The sequence below is a fragment of the Eutrema salsugineum genome, unplaced genomic scaffold, assembly GCF_000478725.1.
Source record: "Eutrema salsugineum unplaced genomic scaffold, Eutsalg1_0 scaffold_1, whole genome shotgun sequence".
In the NCBI taxonomy this organism is placed as follows: domain Eukaryota; kingdom Viridiplantae; phylum Streptophyta; class Magnoliopsida; order Brassicales; family Brassicaceae; genus Eutrema; species Eutrema salsugineum.
The window spans coordinates 14362231-14387900 of NW_006256909.1; the positions used below are offsets into that span (position 1 = coordinate 14362231).

General features: G+C 40.3%; 1 protein-coding gene across 1 annotated transcript; it reads left to right on the forward strand.

Annotated features, from left to right (window-relative positions):
* The first annotated feature begins 2542 nt into the window (after positions 1–2542).
* LOC112082027 (uncharacterized protein At3g60930, chloroplastic-like) lies at positions 2543–5153 on the forward strand. The gene is made up of 3 exons (XM_024149113.1): positions 2543–3473; positions 3724–4310; positions 4383–5153. The coding sequence occupies exons 1-3, from the start codon at positions 2543–2545 to the stop codon at positions 5151–5153; spliced, it is 2289 nt and encodes a 762-aa protein (XP_024004881.1).
* Positions 5154–25670: the final 20517 nt, after the last annotated feature.

Below are 25670 nucleotides of genomic sequence, written 5' to 3' on the forward strand. Positions count from 1 at the left end.
ATATTTATCGGGTTATTTTGTTAATAAAAAATTGTTAATTTTGATTAGCAAGAGCGTTGTATTTGTATGTATATATATATATATATATATATATATATATATATATATATATATATATGTGCACATACAATGGACTTCCGAGTTGAGTTATTGGTTTGGGCTCCGCGATGGAGGGGATAGGTAATCATTATGCTATACATAAACTAATTATTGTTTTTATGCTATGTTTTGTTGTCGTTCTGTATTTTTAATGTTGGTTTCATGTTTCAAACCTTTGTTTTAATTTTAATAATGATTCGTTGCTATGACTTTGGTGACCAGGTTCTCACAGGCATCGACGCATAAGATTGCCAGTTTTACCATTTTATCTTCCCGAAAGACATGTTTTGTTTGCTAATGGTTTAGATGCATATGTTCCGGTTGGAAAAGCTAAGTTCCATGCATGGATCAAGTGTAACCAGGTTTACCCGGAGGCGAGATGTCTTTTGTACTCGGAGATACCTTCTCGATTTGTATGGGATCAGAAAAATAAGTTGTGGAGACCAAGACGACGTGGAAATCCTGGTCCATGTGTTATAGAGAAATCACCGATAGAGTGGAGAAGATTATTATCTTAGGATTTTGTTAGACGTAGTGAGGGGTCCGTGTAACTTTGATGATATTAGAACTTTTGGTGGAACCGTTTATCCTTCTTTTAGAAGTGCATGTCGTGCATTAGGTTTAGCTGATTAGAATTGATATAATTGTATGAGCCAAAGCTCGCACAACCAAAAATTTGTTAAGGAAAAACTTAAGGGATCGGAAACTTCTAGGGTTTATCGCAAGAACAGTAAGACCGAAAGAAGGTTTTTATTGCTGTGAAAGTGTGTAGGTCTTATTGCTTAGGGTTGCGAAAGTTACAGAATGAATTGTATACATCGTCTATTTATACTAACTCTCTGAACCGCCTAGCCGAGAATCTCGGGAGAGATTTTCGGAATATTTCCTTATCGCCTCGTGTGGCTCACCGCCTTTGTATTTCGCCTAGGGTTTTTATGGGCTTCGTCTCCCAAGGCCACGGTTCGGCCCATCATTCTCCTTTGCCACGGCTCGGCCCATCTAAGCTTCTCCACGGCTCGGCCCATCTAAGCTTCTCCACGGCTCGGGACATCTAAGCTCTTCCACGGCTCGGCCCATCTAAACTTCTCCACGGCTCGGGACACTAGCCATTTGAGTCGAGACGTGAGCTGGTCCACCTCACCGAGGCGCGGCTCGGCCCAGGCGTGTTGGAGAGGGGCTCGGCCCATTTCTTGCGATACGGCTCGGCCCATCTCTCTTTTCCTCACGGCTCTCCCTACTGGTCTATCTTCACGGCTCTCCCACTTGGTGAGAACGGATCTCCCACTTGTCTTTCTTCCATACTTAGTCATTTTGAGATGGTCTTATCTACGTGGGGTGAAAACCGACCCCAACAGTTAGCCCCCTAGCTCGTCAGTTTCGGAGGCGAGAGTGACGAGGTCCATTACTCCTGACCATAGGATAAACCATCGAGTCAAGCTGTTATGACATAAGCCCAGACGAGGTGTTGTGGGAATGAAGACGCCGAGGCGTTTTGAGAAGGTTATGCCAAGCCGAATAAAGGGCGAGGCCTTTCGAGAGAAAGTTCGTGCCGAGCCGTTTTTGTTAACGACGAGGCGTTTTAAGAGAGGGAGTTAACGCCGAGCCGTTTTGTTAACGATGAGGCGTTTCGAGAGGAAGTTCATGCCGAGCCATTTCGTTAACGACGAGGCGTTCCGAGAGAAAAAGTTAATGCCGAGCCGTTTCATTAACGACGAGGTGTTTTTGAGAGCAAGAGTTAGCGCCGAGCCGTTTCGTTAACGGCTCGGCATTTCAAGAGAAAAAGTTAATGCCGAGCCGTTTCGTTAACGACGGGGCATTTTCGAGAGCAAGAGTTAGCGCCGAGCCGTTTCGTTAACGACGAGGCGTTTCGAGAGAAAAAGTTAGCACCGAGCCATTTTGTTAACGACGAGGCGTTTGAAGAGAAATAGTTAATGCCGTGCCGTTTCATTAACGACGTGGCGTTTCGAGAGAAAAAGTTAGCGCCGAGCCATTTTGTTAACGACGAGGCGTTTGAAGAGAAAGAGTTAATGCCGTGCCGTTTCATTAACGACGAGGCGTTTACTTTGGTGAGATACCGGATGAAAACTTGGATATCCCAACTGTTGGTCTTCCGAGAGAAAATTCCTGATTTATTGGCGCGTGCGACCGATGTAGTTCGATCTAGCCATTTCACTGCGGATTCCACGCGCTGTTTGGAAGGTTTCCCGAGGTTTCCGCGGAATTCACGCGCTTTGGTTTTCCTATAAATGGGTGAGCTCCTTCATTCTTCCTCATTATCTTCAGACTCACTCGTTTTTACTAAAGGTAGCTCTCCCTTCTCTCTTCTTTCTCTCTCTAGTTTATTTATTTTCTGGCTAGGGTTTCCGAGGTCTCCGCCGTTCCAGATTATTTTCCGGTAGAGGCTCGCCGAGTCGTGCTGTAACTCTTGTACAAGTCGTAAATTATGTCGAGCTGCTCCGACGATTCGTTGGATTCACTTTTTCATTACGAGCCGAGCCGCGTAGATGCCGAGGCGAGAGGTACGGCAGAATCCTCCGAGGCGTCTGTTTCGCCGAGCCCCTCCAATCGCTCATCTGACGAAGTGTCAAACCATGCAAACCCATCAGATGTCGGCTCTCCGGATGGCGAGCCGTCGGTTTCGACGAACCGTCCCCAGGATCCTGTTCCTGATGAGGACATTAACCGCGCCGCACTCAAGGCCGAGGAGGAGGCATTTCCCTTTGATCTTTTCAAGGCGAAGCTTGAATTGGAACGTCTCATGGCGTCCCGAGGCGCTTCCACATCTGGGCGAGGGCCGAGAGTTAAGAGACAAAAACCTGACCCGCCTGGCTCAACACTCTGCTCCCTTGAGTCGCTCGAGGCGTTGAGGCATCGCTTCGGGATATCCGAGGCGGTGGAGTTTGTCGTTCCAGAGAAGAGCGACCGTGTCGACAACCCTCCAGAGAATCATTTCACTCTGTACGAGGCGTTCTTCGAGCTTTGCTTCCTCTGGTTCCCAATCCCCGGAGTGATCCTCAAATATCTCTGGAAACACGGGATCTCGATTGGGCAAATCATGCCGAGGGGATTACGGCATATGATTGGTATCTTAGTTCGAAGCTTCGAGTGCGGAGTTAATATCGAGCTGAATTACCTGCTGAACTTGCTGGAAGTCAGGAAAGCTCCGAAGGGAAATAGATTCTATATTTCCAACAAGGCGAAGCGACGGATCATCGACGGTTTTCCCAGCAAGGATCAGTTTTGGACTGAACGCTTCTTTTACGTCTTGGTGAACGAGGCGTCGGTCGGCGAGAATTACGTTCAAAGAACCAAGACCGCTTGGGGACCACTTGGTAGCCGACCCGAAGCTTTGCCTCGGCTCGGAACTATTTTTGGTATCTTCTTCCTTTTCTGAAAAGTTTTCTTTTTTGCTTTGTTTTGCAGTTCGGTGCTTTCTTCCCCCGATTCCCGACGACCTCTTTACTGTTCGAAACTCTCTTTCGGCGCGGAAGGTTAATTGGAGAAAGAACTCACCCTCGAAAAAGTAGAAAAAGCGCGAGCCATCCTCGCCGGAGTCCCCGTCAGCTCTTCGTCCTCAAGTTCTTCAAGAGATACCCGGGAGAAGATGGTGATAATTGCTCTTAGAGAAAGGAAGAGGCGCGAGGAAGAGGAGGCCACTAGACGAGCTGCCGAGGGCGGCTCATGCGCAAACCGAGGCGGTTCAAGCCGAGGCGGTTTCAGCGCAAGCCGAGGCCGTCCCTCAACCCGACCCGCCGAGCCGGGAAGGGGATGTAATGGTCCGAGTCGCAGAAGGCAACACTGCCGAGGCGGCTGAAAAAGATGCAGCGCCCGAGGTGGAACCGGGCGAAATAATCCCCGAGGTGTCTGGAGACGGCTCGGCAACGCAGAGTAAGACTCCTTCGCACTCCGCCATCCTGGCCCTCCCGAAGTCGACGAGGCCATCGACTTCGGTTGTTCAGAAGCATGACTCTATCCGAAAACGTTCGGCTACTGAAAAAGGGAAGGGCATCGCCGTTCAGAAGGACGAGCCGTCCAAGAAGAGGCGGAAGCCGACGCCCGGGGACCCTGCCGCGCACAAGTTGGTTGTCAACGACCCCGACGCCTCTGCCGTCATGTTCTCGCGTGTAAAAAACGCGAGCACGCGCTTTCCTCCTCCGGAAAAGCTGAGGAGGCCGAGGTCGTACGGCGCGATGGCACAGCGCGGTACCAAGGTACGTTCTATTTGTTTTCCTTTATTTCCGCAAATTTTTACTAAGTTTTTAACGCGAGTTTGTTCTTTGCAGTTTGTCGCGGCCATTAACGACCTGATGGCCGAGTACGAGGCGGACTTGTCTAAGGTCGAAGGTCGCTTAGACGAGGCCCGAGGCAAGACTGCGGCGTCAAAGGCGAAGCTGGAAGAGGCCCAGAACGAGGCCGCGGCGGCGAAAGGGAAACTCGACGAGGCGATGTCCAGAGTGTCGAGGCTGGAAGAAGAGAAAATAGTTCTCCGCGCCAATGTTGACAAAGTTTCCGCCTCGGTGATTCGCCTGGAGGAGGCAAGGAGAGCCAAAAGCGCCGAGGTGGTGTTGCTGAAGAGGCGTATCGAGGCCAAGGACGCCTTGTTTGACATCAAGGTCAAGCGGGCGAAAAAGGAGGCGAGGCGAGAGCTTACGGTGAAGTTTCAGGAACGCCTCGCCAAGGTGGAGGAGGGTTTGGCCAAGCTCGAGAAGGCCAAAAACGACGAGAACGATCTGGGGCAAATCAAGGGCAACCTTGCGATGATTGCCGTATTGAAGAGACCAGACGCCCCGACGCTCGATGATGAGGAGGCGCAGCTAAAGAGCTGGGAGAGCGAATATGCTGACGACGACACGTATGAGCGTATTGCCTCCGAGATCCGAGGCGAGCTGGTTTTCTCGCCCGTATCGCCGGATTCGGTCGACACCAGCCTAGGTAACGAGCCGCTCGAAGAGACGGCGGCCAACTTAGGCGTCGTTGATCCAAACGGATCGAACGCGGGCACGCCGGTCCTCTTGAACCTCCTTGCCGAGCGTGAAACGCAGTCCGTGGCCTGATACTCTCTGCTTTTCTCTGTTTTGTCTTTCATGCTTCTGTACTTAGGATTTTTATCTGCTTTCCGAACTTTTATGTAATCTGTGCCTGGACGGCTTTATCCACCCGACATTTATTTTCGCTTATGGATATATTCTCTTTCCCTTTGCCGTTTTAGGATTTGAAGCATTTATTTTTAACGATCTGTACGAATATCTGTGAAAACCGTTGGCTTAGAAAAAATTGTCGAGGATGAAAACTGTTGCGTCAAAAATGATTTTGATCGCTTTCCTTAGCCGAAATCGATAGAAATACGAGCTAAGGGTCGAGTCGTTTAAGGATCTCGTTTGGATTCTTAATCCCGAGCTGGAAGTTAGTTTTGTGGAACATCTTTTAGGTGGTGCTGGAAAGTCGAGGCAAATTTTTGCTGGCAATGCCGAGCCGTGTAAACGGCGAGGCGTTTTCGCATTGCATGGTGCCGGGCCGTGTAGACGACAAGGCATTTTTCTCGTTGGGTGGTGCCGAGCCGTGTAAACGGCGAGGCGTTTTGTTTTTGTTTTTGCTGACCGAGGATGATTCGGTAGTCTTATTGATTTTGACTATGGACCGGCGTTTCCGAGAGGATGAGTATGTGTGTCCGGGTTTCAAGAGTTTACTTCGGTTTTAGAGAAAGCGATGTAGTCTCGACTTATAATCTCGTGTGCGATAGTAAACCATGGCGACCTGATACGTTTTTGGTATGATATTTGTATAGCGCGCTTCATTTTTATCCGTAGAGGATGTAACTTGCACCCTCGTCCTAGGAAAGGTGGTAAAAGTCCGTTTAGAGAACTTTGTATTTGTTCCCCCGTTGTGGCCAGCAACGAGACGAGGCGTTCGGAGGCTTAGTTTGCCGAACTGAAACTAAGGACCAACAAAGGTCCGAGGTAATCAGGTCATGATATCGTGCCGAAGTGGTATGATTACTCGCCGAAATGATGAGTGAAACAATTTTAAAATCCGAGCTTTTTAAAATAAGTTGCTGAAAGAATGAGAAACTAGCCGAAGCGATAATGAACGAACCACTCCCCCCCCCCATTTTAGGAGGGGGGACAGCTGAACCCGTCCGAGGACGGGCTGCCTACGTACCCTTTGCAGGGATCAAGCCGTCCCGTAGTTCATGCTGGCCGTGCTATAGTTTTAGTGATAATACTTCTTTAGATGCATTGCGTTCCATGATCTTGGAATCGCCTCGTCAGCTAGTGTCGCGAGTTCGTAGACTCCTGGACGAACCACTTTTGTGACCTTGTAAGGACCTTCCCAATTTGCTCCGAGCTTTCCTGCGTTCTTCTCGGTAGTGTTTTGGAAGACTTTTCGGAGGACGAGCTCCCCTGCTTTGAATCTTCGGCTACGAACGTTTTTGTTGTAGTACCGCGCTGTTGCTTGTTGATAGTTCTGGATTCGAACTAAGGCTTGGTCGCGCTTTTCGTTGATTAGGTCGAGCTCATCTAGCATCATTAAGTGGTTCAGGCCCTCCTGTCCTGGTAGAAGTCTTCGTCGAATACCTGGGAAATCCACCTCGGGGAGAATTACGCACTTCGATCCGTATACCAAAGCGAATGGAGTTTCACCGGTGGCTCGGCGCGGAGTTGTCCGATGAGACCAAAGGACTCCTTCGAGTTCGTCTGCCCACCGTCCTTTCTTGGCGTCGAGCCTCTTTTTCAGACCGTCGAGGATCGTCTTGTTGGCTGCTTCGGCTTGTCTGTTTCCTTGAGGGTATCTTGGCGTAGATTTGCTGAGGCGGATTTTCCATTTCTCGCAGAAGGCTTCGAAGCGTGTTGAGATGAACTGGGATCCGTTGTCGGTGACTATCTCGTAGGGGACCCCGTGTGGGCAGATGATATTTTTCCAGACGAAGTGTTCGACTTGAACATCCTTTATGCTTGCGTAGGAATCGGCTTCGACCCACTTGGAGAAGTAATCCGTGAAGACGAGTAGAAAACGCTTCTGCTTCGAGCGATGTAGAGGTCCGACGATGTCCATCGACCATCTCATGAACGGATAAGGTGATGAAATTGACGAGAGCAGCTCGTTAGGTTGATGAATTCTTAGAGCGTGCCGCTGACACTTCTCGCACTTCGCTGTAAATTTCTCGCAGTCCTTGACCATCGTGGGCCAGAAGTAGCCGTGCTGTTTAATCTTGATAGCGAGCGACCTTCCGCTGGAATGGTTCTCGCACGCGCCGCTGTGCACCTCGTGCATGATCTTTCTTGCCTCCGGTCCTTCGACGCATGTCATGAGAGGCCCTGAAAATCTCCATTTAAACACCTCACCATCGACGAGGACATACCGCGCGGCCTGAGCTTTTAGTTTGCGGGCTTCCCATTTTTCGGTTGGCACCTCTCCATCGGCGATATACACTTGGATAGCTCCGAGCCATTCTTTGTCGCAGCCGTACTCCGGCTCGGCCGGTGAGGCGTCTTCATCCATAGGAACGGCTTCGTCGTCCTCTGGTTCTTGTTCAGGAGGATTTATCAGCCGAACTCCTTCTACCTCTTCGATGCTAGGACGTTCGATGAATTCGACTGGGATCGTTCGTCGGAGGTCTGGGTCCAAGGTCGAAGCGAGTGCTGCCAAGGCGTCGGCCGAGGTGTTTTCTCCTTGGGGGATGCGAGTGAGTTCGAACTCATCGAACTTTTGCACCAACTCTCGGACCACTTTGAGGTAAGCTCTCATTCGTCCATCTTTTGCCTCGTATTCTCCGTTGAACTGACATGCTACGAGCTGTGAATCACAAAAGGTTCTTATCTTTCGAACTCTGATTCCCTGCGCTAGTCGTATGCCGGCGATCAGTGTTTCGTATTCCGCTTCGTTGTTCGAGGCGTGGAAGTTCAGGCGGAAAGACTGCTCCATAATTTCTCCGGTGGGAGAGATGAGGCGGATTCCTATTCCCGAGCCGTGTTTAGACGACGAGCCGTCGACGTGCAGCATTCACACTTCATCTAGAGTCGGCTCGTTTGTTGCTTCGGTGGGGAGTTCAATGAGGAAATCTGCGAGCACCTGTGACTTTGCAGACGACCTGTTCCGATACTCGATGTCGTATTCGCTTAGCTCTATCGCCCACTTGGCGAGCCGACCGGATTGGCTAGGGCTGTGTAGGATCGAGGGCAGCGGAAGCGTAGCGAGCACAACAATCGAATGTGATTGCGAGCCGAGACTACGACGGCCAGGGCGACTTTCTCGATCTGGGGGTAGCGAGTCTCGGCATCGGTCAATGTCTGGCTGATGTAGAAAATGGGTTTTTGCTCGGATCGTTCTTCTCTGATAAGCACTCCGCTTACAGCTGTAGCAGACACTGCGATGAAGAAGAAGAGCGGCTCTCCTTAGACTGGTTTTGCTAAGATTGGTGGGCTCGCCAGATAATTCTTCAATTCCTGGAAAGCCGTCTCGCATCGTTCGTCCCACTCAAATTTCTTGTTTTCCGGAGGGTGTCGTAGAAGGGGAGGCATTTGTCTGTGGAACGGGAAATAAACCTGTTCAGCGCGGCGACTCTTCCTGTGAGCCTCTGCACTTCGCGCTTCGTCCTTGGAGAGGGCATCTCAATTAAAGCCTTGATCTGCTTGGGGTTTGCTTCTATGCCTCGGTGAGTTACCAGATAGCCGAGGAATTCTCCCGAGGTGACCGCGAACCTGCACTTCGCCGGGTTTAGTTTCATGTTGTACTTGTTCAATTGTTCGAAGCATTCCCGTAGATGCGCGACGTGGTCTTCTTCCTTGAGTGATTTGACTAACATGTCGTCGATGTATACTTCCATGGTTTTTCCGAGCTGAGCCGCAAACATTTTATTGACGAGCCGTTGATACGTTGCTCCCGCGTTCTTGAGCCCGAAGGGTATGACTTTGTAGCAGTATATCCCGCGATCAGTTATGAATGCCGTTTTTTCTCGATCATCAGGATGCATTAGGATCTGATGTAGCCGGAGAATGCGTCCATAAATGTTAACATTCTATTCCCTGCAATGGCTTCGACGAGCCGGTCGATGTGTGGCAAGGGAAAGCTGTCTTTTGGGCATGCCTTGTTGAGGTCGGTGAAATCCACACATACTCGCCACTTGCCGTTCTTCTTCTTCACGACCACCGGATTTGCGAGCCAGTCTGGATATTTGGCCTCGGCGATTGATCTTACTTTGAGTAACCTTTCGACTTCATCGTTATATGCTTTAGCTCGTTCGGGGCCGAGCTTCCTTCTTTGCTGCTTCACTGGTTTAAAGGTCGGATCCACATTTAGCTCGTGACAGGTCACGTCGATGCTTATGCCTGGCATATCTTCTGCTGTCCAGGCGAAAGTGTTGATGTTTTCCTTGAGGAGGGAAAGGAGTTCGCTTCTCAGAGGCTCTTCCAATTTTGTTCCTATTTCGACGCATCGCTCCGGGCGCGTCTCATCTATACATACCGAGTCCACTGCATCGCATACTGGCTCGGCCCGTATTTCGCGGCTCTCCGCGATCTGTAATTGCTATAAGAGTTTCGAGAGCTCGTTCGCGGGCTCTCGGTCAGTCTTCATCTTTTTGCGGTCGATGTCTGCTCGTGCGTCGGTGACGGGGTTCCTTAGCTTGTGCTCGGCTAGGCAGCACATTCGTGACTCCTTCTAACTCCCCCAGATCGTTTTAACACCTGCTGGGGTTGGGAATTTGAGGCAGAGATGATAGGTAGAGGGTACCGCCCTCATCCCGTTGATCCACGGAGTTCCCATGATCACATTGTATATTGCCGGGTGATCGGTGACGCAGAATTCGACGATCTTAGTAACTCCGCCAGCTACCACAGGAAGCCTGATCGTTCCCATGGTCATCGTCGTTTCTCCTTAAAATCCGGTTAGGGGTTTGGGGATTGCTTCCACCTCGGAGAGGTCGATTCCCATTCTTCTGAGTGTTTCCCTGAAGATGACGTTCACTGAGCTTCCAGTATCGATGAGCACCCTTGTTACGTCATGATCCCTGATCGTTAACTCAATCACCAACGGATCGTTATGAGGTCGATCAATTCCTGCCGTTTCCTCCTCGACAAAGGAGATTACTGTGGTTGGGATGTCGGTTGGTTCTGTCCAATTCTCCTTTGCTTCGGCGCTGATAGGCTTTGATGGAGGATACGGTATCTTGGTAGTATTGGGATCCACCCATGATCATATGGATCCTTTGCCTTGGTTCGGGTCGCTCTTCGGGTTCGCTTCTCCTGTCGTGTTTGGAGTTATCGCCTCGTCGGGGAGGATTCGCGGGTTCCGCCGCGCCGCTTGGCTCGGCTCTCTCTTGTTGTTCGTTAGGGACGAGGTCTTTGAGGCTGACCGCGTTTTGGAGCTCTCCCGCTGCCATCTTTGCTGCGAGCTTTGCTCCTAAAGTTCGGCATTGAGCCGTTGAGTGCCCGTAGGTCTGGTGATACTCGCAGAAAGCCTTCTCGTCGTAGTTGGCGGACTTTCTCACCCAAGTGTTGTTGTGCGGCTCTCCTCTTCCGCGTCCGGTGCCTACCTGGTAGTAATGGGCACCTCCGCTTCTAGGTTCATCCGAGCTCGGCGTTGTTGCGTTGCTCGATGGGTTGCCCTTCTTCGCGGGGCGCGGCAAAATTGAGCTTCGGATTGCTGCTTTCGTTGCTTCGTACTGCTCGTCCAAGTTTTCATTTCCTCCTCGTTTACGACAAAGTCTGATGATCGGTGCAACGCATCTTGAATTGTTTGCAGCGTATTGAGAGCCATCTCCCCTCGGAACTCAGATTTGTACCACAAAGATCGTTTCAGAGCCTCGAGCGCAGCCTTGTCGCTTATCCTTCTATTTTGGATACGACTGCCTTGAATCTTGCCATGTAATCCCGAAGCGATTCGTTCGGTCCTTGGGATAGTGTCCACAGGTCGGCATCGGATGTTCCTCTGTCCATAAACATCGAGTATTGTCTAAGGAACAAGGCGGAGAGCTGCTGAAAATTGCCGACTGAATTTCGTTCCTGCCTCGAAAACCACTCGAGTGCGGCTCCCTTGAGATGCTCCACGAAGAGCAGGCAGTATCCGGCGTCTACCTCGCGCTCGGTGAGTTTAGCGGCGTTCTTTGTGAAGGCTCGTCCCATTGCTATCTGAAACGCTGTGATGTGTGCTTTCGGGTCGGTTGTTCCTTCGTAGAACAGGATTCTCACCTTCCTCGGCTCGGGAATCCTGGCCTCCGTGATTTTTGCAGTGAACGGGGTTCTCTGAGTTTCTTCAAGCATTCGGTCGATTTCGGGCGCGGCGCTTGTCGCGTTGTGCACTTGGGATTTCATGGCGCGTATTTCAGCTACTGTCCGAGCCATCGAGGCTCGCAGCTCTCTGAGTTCGAGAGTTTGTGCGTGAGTCATTCCCTTTGATTGGGGGGGTCGCTCCCGCTCCTCTCTCCTCGGCTTGTCTTCGCGCTTTGCCTGTTCGATCCATTGGAGATTTTCTTCCTCCTCGGTTGGATTGTCGCCGCGGGTCGGGTCGGAAACTGCATCAGTTCGGATGCCGATTAGTGCCGAGGCGAGGTCTTCCTGACTTATTCGCCGAGCCGAGCCGGTTTGTTGCGGATTCGTGATTCCGTCGTTCTGTTGGGCGTCTACGTCAATCGCATCGTTTTCTTCTTCGCCGGCTCGTCGCCTTGAGTTTTGGCAGAGAGGGGGCGGCTCGGTCATGTTGACTCTGGTCGCCGTGGGGGTCTGTTCGTCGAGGAGACGAGACATGGGAGGAGCAGAGGGGTTTCTTGCGCCGCTCCCTGAGGCTTCTGCAGGTGTCGAGAAATTGAAGCGTCTCCGGATTCCATCCATCGGGTCGGGAATTCCGGCTCTCCAAGTTGGGTGTAGTCGCTCAGCCGCCATCGCGTCGAGCCTCTCCGTAATCGCCTCGTTTCTTTTATCCTGTTCGTCGATTTTCTTCATCAACGCAGCCATCATGTTTCGCATCTCCTCTTGGGTTTCGATCGTTGCCGTCGTTGTGCCCGATGCCGGAGCGTCCTTCTCCGCGCCGTTACCGGTGTTGTTGTTGTTGTTGTCGTCGGGGGTATTGCTCGCCATGTTCTTCGGATCTTAAAGTCTTGTCGATTTAGAGTAAGAAATTTTCGATTCCCCACAGACGGCGCCAAATTGTGTGAGCCAAAACTCGCACAACCAAAAATTTGTTAAGGGAAAACTTAAGGGATCGGAAACTTCTAGGGTTTATCGCAAGAACAGTAAGACCGAAAGAAGGTTTTTATTGCTGTGAAAGTGTGCAGGTCTTATTGCTTAGGGTTGCGAAAGTTACATAATGAATTGTATATATCGTCTATTTATACAAACTCTCTGAACCGCCTAGCCGAGAATCTCGGGAGAGATTTTCGGAATATTTCCTTATCGCCTCGTGTGGCTCACCGCCTTTGTATTTCGCCTAGGATTTTTATGGGCTTCGTCTCCCAAGGCCACTGTTCGGCCCATCATTCTCCTTTGCCACGGCTCGACCCATCTAAGCTTCTCCACGGCTCGGCCCATCTAAGCTTCTCCACGGCTCGGCCCATCTAAGCTTCTCCACGGCTCGGGACATCTAAGCTCTTCCACGGCTCAGTCCATCTAAACTTCTCCACGGCTCAGGACACTTACTATTTGAGTCGAGACGTGAGCTGATCCACCTCACCGAGGCGCGGCTCGGCCCAGGCGTGTTGGAGAGGGGCTCGGCCCATTTCTTGCGATACGGCTCGGCCCATCTCTCTTTTCCTCACGGCTCTCCCTACTGGTCTATCTTCACGGCTCTCCCACTTCGTGAGAACGGCTCTCCCACTTGTCTTTCTTCCATACTTAGTCATTTTGAGATGGTCTTATCTACGTGGAGTGAAAACCGACCCCAACAATAATATTTCCTTTTTATTTTTGCTGTTTTTTTTTCATAATTATTTTCCATAATTATCGAACAGTTTTGACGAATTGTTTCTTAAATATATATTTAAGTTCACAATTGAACCAATTGTCATTTAATTTTGACAGTTTCGCGAGTCGTTACTTAAGTATATAAAATACGCCTTTAAAAACTAAACCGTCGTATATTAAATCCGCGGTTAAAAATATAATAACCGTTTAACTCCATCCTATATATAAAAAAAAAACATTTATTTTTCTCCTCTTTCATCTCCAGTTTAACTAAAAACAAAAATGTCTCCATGTGATAGAGTTTCTGAACTTCAGAAGACAAACGGCGGGCATCATATTTGTGTCCAAGTAATTAGAAACTATTATGATTTTAGTCTCATTGGTTACCCTAATCGGATGTTAGTTCTTGCTGATGAATTTGTAAGTTTATGAGATTTTCAAAGATTATTCCTATACATGTTTTTGGGATGTAATCGTTTATTGACTCTTTTTAATAAAACTATGTAGGACAATCGCATCCTGTGTACCATGCCATTTGAAATACTTGACAAATTCGAGTATGTATTGCTCGAAGGAGAGTGGTATTTTCTTGGTAATTTTGCAGTTACCGACAGGTTACCCCATCCAAGTATATCATCAAACAATTGTCATATACGTTTGAACGAGGAGACAGTCACTGAGAAAACCGATCCGAAGTCTTCCAGAGAAATATACTCTTTCTGTCCATTCATAGATATTTTGCTTGCATCGATTCAAACAGACCGATATCTTGGTAAGTTTCTTACATGCACATGTTATTGTATTGGTTTATCTCTTTAACTGAGAAATGATTTTTTTCTAACTTAATCATTTAATTTTGCAGTTGATCTTCTCGGGGTTGTCACTTTTGTTCAAAAACTTCAAAGAGGAGTTCCTATGTTTGATACATCGGATACACCCACGGAACGTCCACTTATTCGTTTTATACTTGAAGATTTCAGGTAAGTACAACTTCATAATAATGAGTGTCAGACTTAGTGTTTCTTGGTATATTAAACTATGTTAATTATCTTATATATTGGTGTAAATATATACAGTGGAAATTCCTTGAAATGTATTGCTTGGGATAACTTGGCAACAAAATTTGAAGATCTTTGGACGAATCGTGATAGGTCTTCAAGGCATATTATTGTATTGCGATTTTTCTCTTTCAATAGGTGGAGAGGTACGTAAATATTAACTATTAATATATATTCAATGCAGCAATTAATCAGAAGTGTAACGTATATATTGTTTCCACATGCGTACTGAATATGTATATGTAATTAGATGAGTGGATAGTTGAATCGGAAAGATTCATATCTGATATTCTCGAGGATCCTCCTACACCAGAAGTGGCAATAGCAAAGATGAGGTATGTAAATTGCATCTTTGATATTGTATCCTGTATATGTATTCTATTGACATCTGTTTTTATGATTTTATAATATTGTCATATTGTTTCAGGCTTAAAACTTCGGTTGATTTTACTCCTTTGGATGATGGATATGTAGATCACTATCCGTAAGAGATATTAATTTTTTTTTTCCGTTTCTATAAGTTATGTACTAGAAAAACATTGTTGTTGTTTATTTTTATTGTAATAAATAAATTATTCAGTATCTATAAACTTCCTTTATTTCGCAAAGAATCTTATTTTAGCATATTGTTTATGATTTTTAAAAACTATCACTTTATGATTTCAATACAAAATTGAAAATTGTGCTAGAAACACAAATATGTATATATATAATAAAAATTTATTTTAAAAAAGAAAAAGAAAATAAGGTATACGAAAGGAATAATATTGCTATAAGCAGAGTTTTGATTTTTGATATAGTACCATCGTTTATTGAGTCTAAAAACCGAAAACAAGACACACGAAAAAAAAATAATAATAATCAAAGACTTAATTTAACACCATGGTTTGATTCTGTGATTGTAGTCCGCATTCTCTCGACTTCGGGTAGGTTAGGGTTTAATAAAATTTTGGTACAATCGTACGCGGTTATCGCTGCCCAACCATGTGCGAATTTGAACAGTTGGATGAATCGAATAACACATATGTTGATTTTGTGTTCTTTCCGTGATAAAGCAGTCATCAGGTCAAGTGCATAGTTGTTCCGTAATAACACTTGCAATCTAGCATCTCTGTTGGGCATACAATAATCACATAATATAGTAAAAATTGATAGTTACAATGATTGCAATTGAAAAACATATTTTGATAAACTTACGATTCGTTACGAAGCTCCACGTAAACATCACCCCACTTTCTTTAACTTTTGGAGGATTTGTGTCTAAATATTCCAATCACTGCGACGTGTCCAATTATATCTAACAAAAATATTAGTTAGTCATTGTGAAAATTTGTAAATATAAGATGACATATATGTTCATGTTATTATTAATTAATTTATATAAAGTCGTACCAACGAAAAACAATGGGTCTCGGAGATTGTTGTGTATGTTACCAAATTCAACAATACTTAGATAGTTGTTGTTATCATAGAAAGGGAGCTTTGAAAAATAAGTTTGAGAATTCCATATTATTTTATAGTTGTGCAACGTCAGTCTCAAGTCTCCAATGACAGGGACTACACCAAAACGATACAGAATAATTGAATCTCTTTGCTTCACTTCTTTTGTAAAACTGTCTATAAACCCTTTTGATATTGATCCATGTATTTTATCACCCTGTAAAAACAAAAATGTGTATATCAGAGAAGTGATATGCATGGAACATACGGAGTCACCGAATACCTTTTTATCAACCAACACCAAATCTAGAGTGTTGTCAGGTTCACCGATGTGCTCGAAAATACGTAGTACTTTCACACGAATACGTCGTAGTTGGTTTGATGGAGTTATATCGGAAACATTGGTGAAAGTCATGTTTTTCATTGCTAAAAGACAAGCAGCGATCGACATGATGTAGTGCCTATAAAACCTGTAAAGTATTCGTTAGATATAATTCGGTAATGCTGATACATCTTTCTTGTATATAATGATTCACATGTTCCACCTCCGATGGATTCCTAATACGATTCGGAAAATTGCTATAATTATAACAATATAATATTTGAAAATAATATGTATAAAAATTGTGATATTTTATTTTCTTATTCTTTATATGTATTACCAAGATAATTTCCAAAAATTTATATTTATGACATTTAGTATCTTATTTCCATTTAAAAAAAATGTTTTATATTTAGTTGATAAGTATTTGTTAATATTCCTCTCTGATATAATATTATCATATCGGAATTATTCTATTCTAAAAAAAAGAAAACTTTACTTTGTTTTGTGAATATACCTCTTATAATAATATATAAAGTGTTTTTTTATACCGTGTATACGTTGAATCATTATTTACGTTGTTTATTCGTTTTCGTGTTTGCAATGACCTCGCATAATCTTTCTGGTTTATCTCCATTGATTCGCAATTTGAGTGCTCCAGTAAAACTTATTCGAAAATATGCACGTTTAGGCTGCTCTGATAGTTTGCTAGACCTCATATTATCCGATGAAGATGTAATATATGCACTACAATTTAATTGCATATTACATACTGTTCTTCCTTTTTTTTACTGTTTTATGTTCAGATTTTGTTTTCGATATTGGGTAGTTAATTGCCTGATATGTTCTTTTTTTTGTTAATTCGTAGGGTATTAAACTTCAGGCGACTATAGAATTTGAAGTTGCACGTAACTTTGGTCAGTTGTTTGGTGAGGGTGATTGGTTGGTGCTGCGGAATTTTAGAGTGATGCCTAATAATGAATTGAGTACCAAAAGTTTCCCACATCCTTTTCGTATTGTTTTAGATTTGAACTCAAGTTTTACTAAAGTTTTGAACAACAATCCAAACAATTTCTTTTCTTTTGTCGAGTATGAAAGCATACTAAATGGTTCTCATTGCGTTGGATGTTATGTTGGTAAGAATCTATATTTTATTTTTGGAGTTGTGGTTTTTATGGTTCTATATAACATAGTATATACCTTAATTTTTTATTCGTTTTTTTTTTTGTTTTGTTTTTATTTTAGATTTGATTGGTCGCGTTATGACTGTTGGAAATTATGTCGATGAAGATCTACCTTATGAGAGTTACAGGAACGGTGATATATATCTTGAGTTATAGAATGAAAGGTATTAGACATTATTTATCTCAGATTTTTGTATTTCATTGTTTAAGTTATCAATATATCTTATAGTCTAATGTATATCAATTGTACCTTTGTAGGGGATGTCGCTTGCCATGTCGGTTAAAGCATCCTTATGGTATTCAGTTCACTAATGGTTTATCAAAATTCGATGGTGCTATTATTATTTGTATCATTCCATTTGCAGAACTCAAAATTTCGAAAGGTGAATAAATTACTTTTAAATTTCTTGATACACTATGTGTGTTTTAGTTAATTCATTTTATCATCTAATTATTTGTCCCTTGGTATATTTTTTTTGTTGTGTTTTACAAGGTTCTTGGATAGTTACGACAGCTTATAGTTGTACGCAGCTTATGTTGGACCCAGGTCTTCCTGAAGTGAACAATCTATTGAACTTATGGAAGAAGATCGTTGACGACTAATTCTTAGACCCGTTGATTTAATTGTGTTCATCAAATTGGGAAATTCTATATGATATTATATTTTTTTATATAGTTTAATGATTTGTTATTCGATGTTATAATCATTATGTTATTTAAGTTCGCAAAAAAAGAAGTTATTATTTGGATATTCTCGGATGGTGGATCTTATGATTAATTTTGTGGCGATACTCTACTCAATAAAAATATATATTGGAGAGGGTTTATTTGTGACGTTTTCTTTTAAATATTTTATACGTTCTTAGTTACGTAACTATATAGAGATAGGTAAAATAAAATAAAATACCGAGTAGATGTATGTAACTAAAAACTCATCGTCGTATATTTACAATGATCATAATAATTTTATTGTTAAATTTCCGATTATTTGTGGCAACTGAATATTATATAGATTTTTTGGTGCTGTAATACCATAGAGAATATTCGTTTTGGTATATACGTGTTCATATTTTTGTTAACCAGAAATGAAAAAAGTAAATATTCTGAAAAAAACCTAGAATATTTGGTTATATATATATGTACCGTCATTGTTGTTATTTATACAATTCCCTTCATCAAGATTTTTCCTTAGGCATTTACAATGAGTTCATCAGGTATATGGTATATTGTTTATGTAATTTGTCATTGATTTGTGTTTATTGGGTTTCATCTTTTTGTAAGTTGTAATAGTAATTCGTATTTTTAACCTACTTATGTTTTATAGATGCAGCCAAAGGTAGACGCATTCATTTGAATGTGTTGCCTTTTAATCGTCCAGAAGCTGGGATTTTGATAACCGATGATGACGAGTTTCGTGTTCCTCTTATAAATTCTAAATACACTGCATGGATGCACTGCAACAAAGAGTTCTCGGAAAATATGGTGGTTTTGTACTCGGAGGTTCCATCCGACTTTGTTTGTACTCGGAGGTTCCATCCGACTTTGTTTGAATTTTATGATAAGTATTCTAACATATGTCAGGAGGGAGACTGGATACTTTTAATTAATTTTAACCTATTACCTGTCACCGGTGAGTTCAAGACAAGTACACATCCTTATATGATCCAGATTACAGTTGATACAACGTGTGCAAGCTCTTATACGCTAGATATCAATAGTTATTTTTCGTTTGCCGCTTATGAAGATATTATGAATGGGGCTATTGATTTTAGTTTTTGTGTCGGTGAGTATTCAGTATATCTTTCTTAGTTTGCTGGCATTGAATGATTTTGTTTATTAATTGATGTTTTGGGTTTTTACAAAACCAAATTTAATCGATAAAATTGTCAATGTTGGAAGCTTTCACGATAGAATTAGATCCTTTGATTGTTCTACACATTCGATAGTAAGATTCAATCTCGAGAACGAAAGATAATTTGCAAACGAGTATTATATTTTTTTAAAAATAAGTATACTAAAATACAATTTCTGTTTATATCAGTCTGATTTTTCTTTAATATGAGAATTTTAGGATACGGCGTTTATCGTGTTTGTTAAAAGGTGATTACGCTGCAACTTTTCTTCGAGAGTTTGAAGGATGTAAACAAGATGCCGTTATTTGCATCATGCGTTTTGCGAAAATAATTATTCGAAGAGGTATTTTGTTAGTTTTTTGTTATGAGTTAAATGTAAATTATATATGATAACTATTTTTTTTAATGATACAGGATGTTTATTGGTTACTACATCATATGATTGCACACAAGTTATTCTGAATTCACGATGCTTTGAGGCCTATCAATTCAAAGAGCTGATATCTGGTCCTTAATAGATGATGATAATAGCTGTTTTTCTATATCGTAAATTTATAGTGTTTTTATATTAAATTTCTAAATTTAAATTTAAATTTAATGGTTTGTAATATACATCGAGATTTTCTGACTTAAGAAATTTTGATTTTAGTGTCTCTATCGCAATGTTTACCAGTTACAAATTTTAGTTTATAGTATTATGTATGAGGTTTGATATTCTAAAATATTCTCAAAATGATTGGATCTCAAAGAATAGTACCTAAAGTGATTACATTAGAAAGTGATTATATAAATTAATTTAATCTCTATGCGTTGTCAAAATAATTATATATTAATTAAATCTCTATGCGCTTTCAAAATAATTTTTAATCTCTTTATTGTTTATTACTTTATTGTATTAAAGGATAATAATATCTTTATTGTTTATTACTTTATTCTGTTAAAGGATAATTTCTATAACGTGTTTAGGATTTCGTTATATTAATGAAAATATTCCTGTTTGCACTGTTCTATATTATCATATATATATATATATATATAATTACTTTATTGTATTGAAGAATAATCTCTTTATTGTTTAAATACTTTATTCTGTTAAAGGATAGTTTCTATAATGTGTTTAGGATTTCGTTATATTAATGAAAATATTCCTGTTTGCACTGTTCTATATTATCATATATATATATATATATATATATATAATTACTTTATTGTATTGAAAGATAATAATCTCTTTATTGTTTATTACTTTATTCTGTTAAAGGATAATTTTTATAGTGTGTTTAAAATTTCGTTATATTAATGAAAGTATTCATGTTTGCACTGTTCTGTATTATCATATATATATATATATATATATATATATATATTCCTTTTATACTACATTGTCTATAATTTTAAAATTATATAACTACTTTAGGTATTTGGAAATATTCTTCTTATAATTTTTAGCGTTATCCTAAATTATTCCATTTTAAAGGTGTATATTCAATGAGTTTCTTTTATCTATAATCTTTAAAATACTAAATTTTATAACCTAATTATTTTATGTTATGGCGGTTCTTATACTATATATATACATACGTATTCTATTGAGTTACCTACAACTTTCTTCATTGTCTTACTACTTCCTTGGTCTTTGTTCAATGTCGATTTTTAAAAGAAAGTCGTCGATTTCGGTTCTCATTCGTGAGCTCAATCCAATTTCAGATAGCTATGTGATAAATGTTAAGGTTCTTAAAATTTGGGATGGTTTCAAAGGAAAGGGTGGGTCTTCACTCGAGATGGTGTTAGTTGATCGAGGGGTGTGTTTAGTACTATACATATATATTATTTTAATCGGTATTGTTAGTATGTTTGTAACGTGATTCTTTTCTTATTCATATTTTTTTGTGTGTGTTATTTATCAGGGTGATAGGATTCATGCTTCTGTTGATAAAGAATTTGTCAAGACTTTTCGTAAGGATTTAGTTGAAGGACAAGCAATATCTATAAACACTTTTAAGGTTGTTGACTATAATAGTGACTTTCGAAGCGGTCGTTCGCTTTACAAGATCGTCTTTTATGCTACAACTATTGTTGAAAAGTGCAAAGACTTCCCAACTGAGGTTCCTGATAAATTTTTAAAGAGTTTTCCCGAAATTTTATCAAAAGATCTTGATAATAATTATTTGATTGGTATGTTCAGTTATTTCATACTTTATTACCTTTGTTGTATTTGAATCTAATTCTTTTGTTTATATATATATATATATGTGTTACATATAAATCTTGGTTTTTTAGATATAATTGGTCAGATCATTCGTGTTGGTCATGTTGAGAATGTTGTGGCTCAAGGAAAGCGACGTTTTCGACTCAAAGTATCTCTCAGAGATACAAGGTCAGTTCATTGTTTTTAACGTTATAATTATCCCCCATTATTTCTCTTACATACCTTATTGTTGTGACTGATGGGTTGTTTTTTTCTTGCTTATATGAATATTATGTTTGATGTTAGTCTTTTTATGTATCAGTGATCTACAGCTACAGTGTACTCTCTGGGGGTGATTATGCGAAACAAGTGTCTGATTATGTTAAGCTTAACTCTGCATCAGTTGTTTTGATTTTGATCAGACTTGCTTGCATCAAAGAGTATCGTGGTGCGTTTTTGACTTAGTTTTCTTAACGTTGTTATTTGTTAATATTCAATTAGTGATTTTTTATATAGGTGAGGTTAGTGTTTCGAATGCATTCAATACGACTCTCATCTTGATGGATCCAGTTACAACATACGCAACTAGATTTCGATCAGAGTATGTCCCTTTTAATATTTTTAATATATATTGGGTTAATTGCACTAAACATCTTACGTAATTTTCACAATTGTTAATTCGTTTGTTCTAGGTTGCCAAATGATAGATATATACTTACACCAGTCGAAGAGAAAGCTTCTAAGGATTCTAATGAGGTTTTGATGGAGGATTTTTTTGGTGATAATATCTATAGGAGAACGTTAGATGGTGTTCACAATGCCAGCAGGGTATATCTTTTTGTTTTATCTTCTTCTTTTTTTTTGTTGTAACTTTTTTTTATTTAATTTATTAATTTGATATGTTTCTGATATGTTCAGGATGTAGTTGTGATTTGTAGGTTGGCAAGTACGTGACATTGGTTAGTGTGACTTCGATTGGCAATAGTAATAGTTGGTATTACATTGCATGCGAAATTTGCAATAAAAAGGTTTATCCGATTCCACAGAAGACCAGTGATACTGGCCCTCCTTTGTGGAAATGTGTGAACTGTTTGAAAAATGTTTCAGATGTCACTGTTTGGTAAACATTCTTATGTTTTTATATAGTAAGAATAACGTATTAAATTTATATTGATGATATTTTTAAAGTATTGTATAATGAGAACTGATTTCTTTTGTTGTTTGTAGCTTTTTCCTTATGTTGAATGTCACCGATGGCGATGGTAGTTTGGCAGTCTTTCTTCTTTTTGATCAATATGCTCAAAGGTTACTTAAGAAGACAGCTGAAGAAGTTTACAAAGAGTTAGATGGGGTATGTTTTATATAGTTTTGTACTTTTATTAACGTGTATTTGTAGTATTTTAATTTTTTATTTTTTATTTTAATGGCGAAGGATGATTCATCTGCTCTTCCGACTACTTTAAGAGAGACTTATCTGGCAAGGAGTTTCTTTTCAGACTATCAGTGTCCGATGATAATATCAACAATATTAAAACTTCATTTGTTATTGACAAGTTTACGACAGAGGATCATTTATTTGAAGATCAGGTCTATTCACGGGTATGAGTTTTGATATATTAATTAATGAGATTTTCAGTCTATACTTTATTTGTCTGAGATAATATTCCTGTTTGTAGGCACCAATTTCTTTGTCAAGTTCTATAGAAGAATCCGAAAGTTCTCCTATCTCGCCAGCTACTCCAGTCTCAAAAAAGACAAATGCTGATATCAGTGGAAGTTCTAATTCATCATCTAGACCAACGAGGAAAGGAAAAAAACATAATGTTGATCGTATAACGTCGTTATATGATTCATTGGGTCTTGATTTCGTATTTTTATGTTTCTTTATTAAGGATTTATTACTTAGACTATTTATTTATTTTTATTTTTCGTTGGTGTTATAAATTTGGTTTAAATAAAACTTGAGATATTTTTGATTGGCGTTGTATTGTCATGATTTGAATTGGGTTTGTTCCATCGATGATATACGTGATAATTTTATATATGAGAAAAATATTTAACAATAAATCAAAATAATTTTTTAATTAATTATGTTATATGAAATGATAAATACATGACATAATCATCAATATATACAGTCAAACTTTCTATACGCTTATCATATATATAAGTTTTTTCATTTGTAGTTTACTTTTAAGATTCCATTTAATACAATCGTTTTATATGTTTGTTATTCAGAGAATTCATAATGTTGGAAAATTATCTTCAATATATCTGTATTTCTTGCGTGTCTACGATTCTGTATTTTGTCGATAGGTTTAATTGATTAAGCAGAAGAATTTTGTGGCATGCACTAGCTTGATGTGATGATTGTATACTGAAGAAACTATTATATTTTTTGATTATTTTTGACTCGGTATGCTCGCGTATCTCGTTTGCGTGTATGCTTAGTACACCAGATGCAATTAGATTTTATTCTCTCATATTGCATGCTGCTAATGTCTCGAAAAAATATATTAACGGATGAAAAGACGCTTTTGACAGACAATTTTTGTCATTTAAAATAAAACATATAAATAAATTAATTTTTATTTTAATAATACATATTCAATGTTGTATGTTTCCATAAATTTATTGGATTAAAAAAGGAAATAACTGTCTAGAATGTAACGCGTATATATATGTGTTCTCTTTACTTTTTTTTTTACTTTTCCTTTTGTGTTCTTGACAGAGAAAAAAAAATGTCTGATGTTGTTGATATCTCTAGGTTAGATTATTACACAACCAGCGGTGAAGTTCGTGTGCAAGTTGTTCGACTCTGGAAGAATGTAAATTTCTTTGGTGATACAATTGAGATGATTCTCGCTGACGATCAGGTATTTCATTATGTAGTTGTTATTTCTTTATATATTTCAGAGGGTTGTTTTTAAAATCAATTTTTCTTTTGGATTTTTACACTTTATCTTATGCGAAATCGATCTTAGGGTCATCGTATCGCCGTAACTGTCATGCCCGATGAAATCCCTCTGCATGGACCTGTACTTAAACAAGGTTACTGGTTTAGGGTTCGTCGATTCGTTGTTAAGAAGGCCAGTGGTTCGATTTGCATAACCGTAAACAGGCATCGGTTTATTTTTGGATCTCATACGGTCGTGATTCCTATCTCTCCGGTACCCATAATCTACACTTGCGTCTCAATTGCACACGCTTTTTTGATATCGTGACTCGCGGATTAGATTTTGGGTTTTTAATTGGTAATATTGGTAACCAATTGTTAGTTTTGTGACAATTTTAGTATAATATATCGTTTTGTTAATATCACTTTTTTTTGTATCCGATATAGATGTAATGGGAACCGTGTTGAAGATGGGTGATCTCTGTGAGATCAACAGCGATGCTTATGAGGATAATGCAACATATGTTCGATTTGAACTTCTTGATGCAGGGTAAGATCTATGAGTTTATATTCATATGTCGTTTGTTTATGCAAAAAAAAAAACAAAATGTATCGTTTTGGTTTTATGACATCTAAACTGGAAGAACCTTTTTGTTCTATTTTAATCAATTAGGAGAGATTGTGTATTGCCATGTATCGCCCGTGGGAATTTGGCTAAGAATCTGCATAGTGTTTATCAACGTAATCAAAGTGAATCAATGGTGTTTGTGCTGAGGTTTTGGAAGATGACTAATGGTCAAGGTAGATTTTTATTCCTTTTTTTAGTATTTTAGAATAGCTAATCTTGCATTCTTCTAATTCTGATTCGTAAAATTAATGATAGGTGTTGATAAGAATTCGGTTGTCCTGTGCTCTTACCCTCCTTGCTCTGATTTCCTGTGTAATCATGTTGATGACGAGATTGACGATTTCAGGGCTAAGTAAATATTAAATTTATTTTTTCTTTATTGACATATTTTGTTAGTTGATTTTAGATATATTGATCTAACATATCGATTTTTTTTTGTAGACGATACCGCCTTAACTAATGCACCATTGATGGAATGTCAATTCCTTATCTTTCTTTTTAATGTTTGTAAAAATATTATATTATGATACTTATTAAGTGATATCGGTTGTTGTTTAATCTGTTATTTCGGTTTGACTCTATGCATCCTGCATTATGTCTTATTTATATTATCAATGTTATGAATGATTATGTCTTATTTATATTATGAATGTTATGAATGTTATGAATGATATCGTTACATTGTCTTTAGTGTTTAGAATAAATCCGTATATCAATGGTTTTGTAGTGTTTTTGTCTTTTTTTGTGATGTATGGTGATTTGAAAAGTTGATTTGTAAACTATAGTCTACTCAAAGGGCTAAGTATTCATTGCGTTTTTGAAAAAATATCTGACAACTTCTGATAGATTTGAATTGATGGATATCTATAGTTTTTGATATATGTATATCTATAATATTTGGTAGATGTATATCTCCAATATACAATAAACTTATCGAAAACATAAATTTAAAATACTAACTAATATTATGATTTTGTGTAATATATATATATATATATATATATTTATATGTTATATATGATAAACTAAAATTTGTTATTTAATGACTGGTGCACTGACCGTGACAGTTATTCTAATTTCGAAAAAAAAGTTATTTGGTTTTCATATAC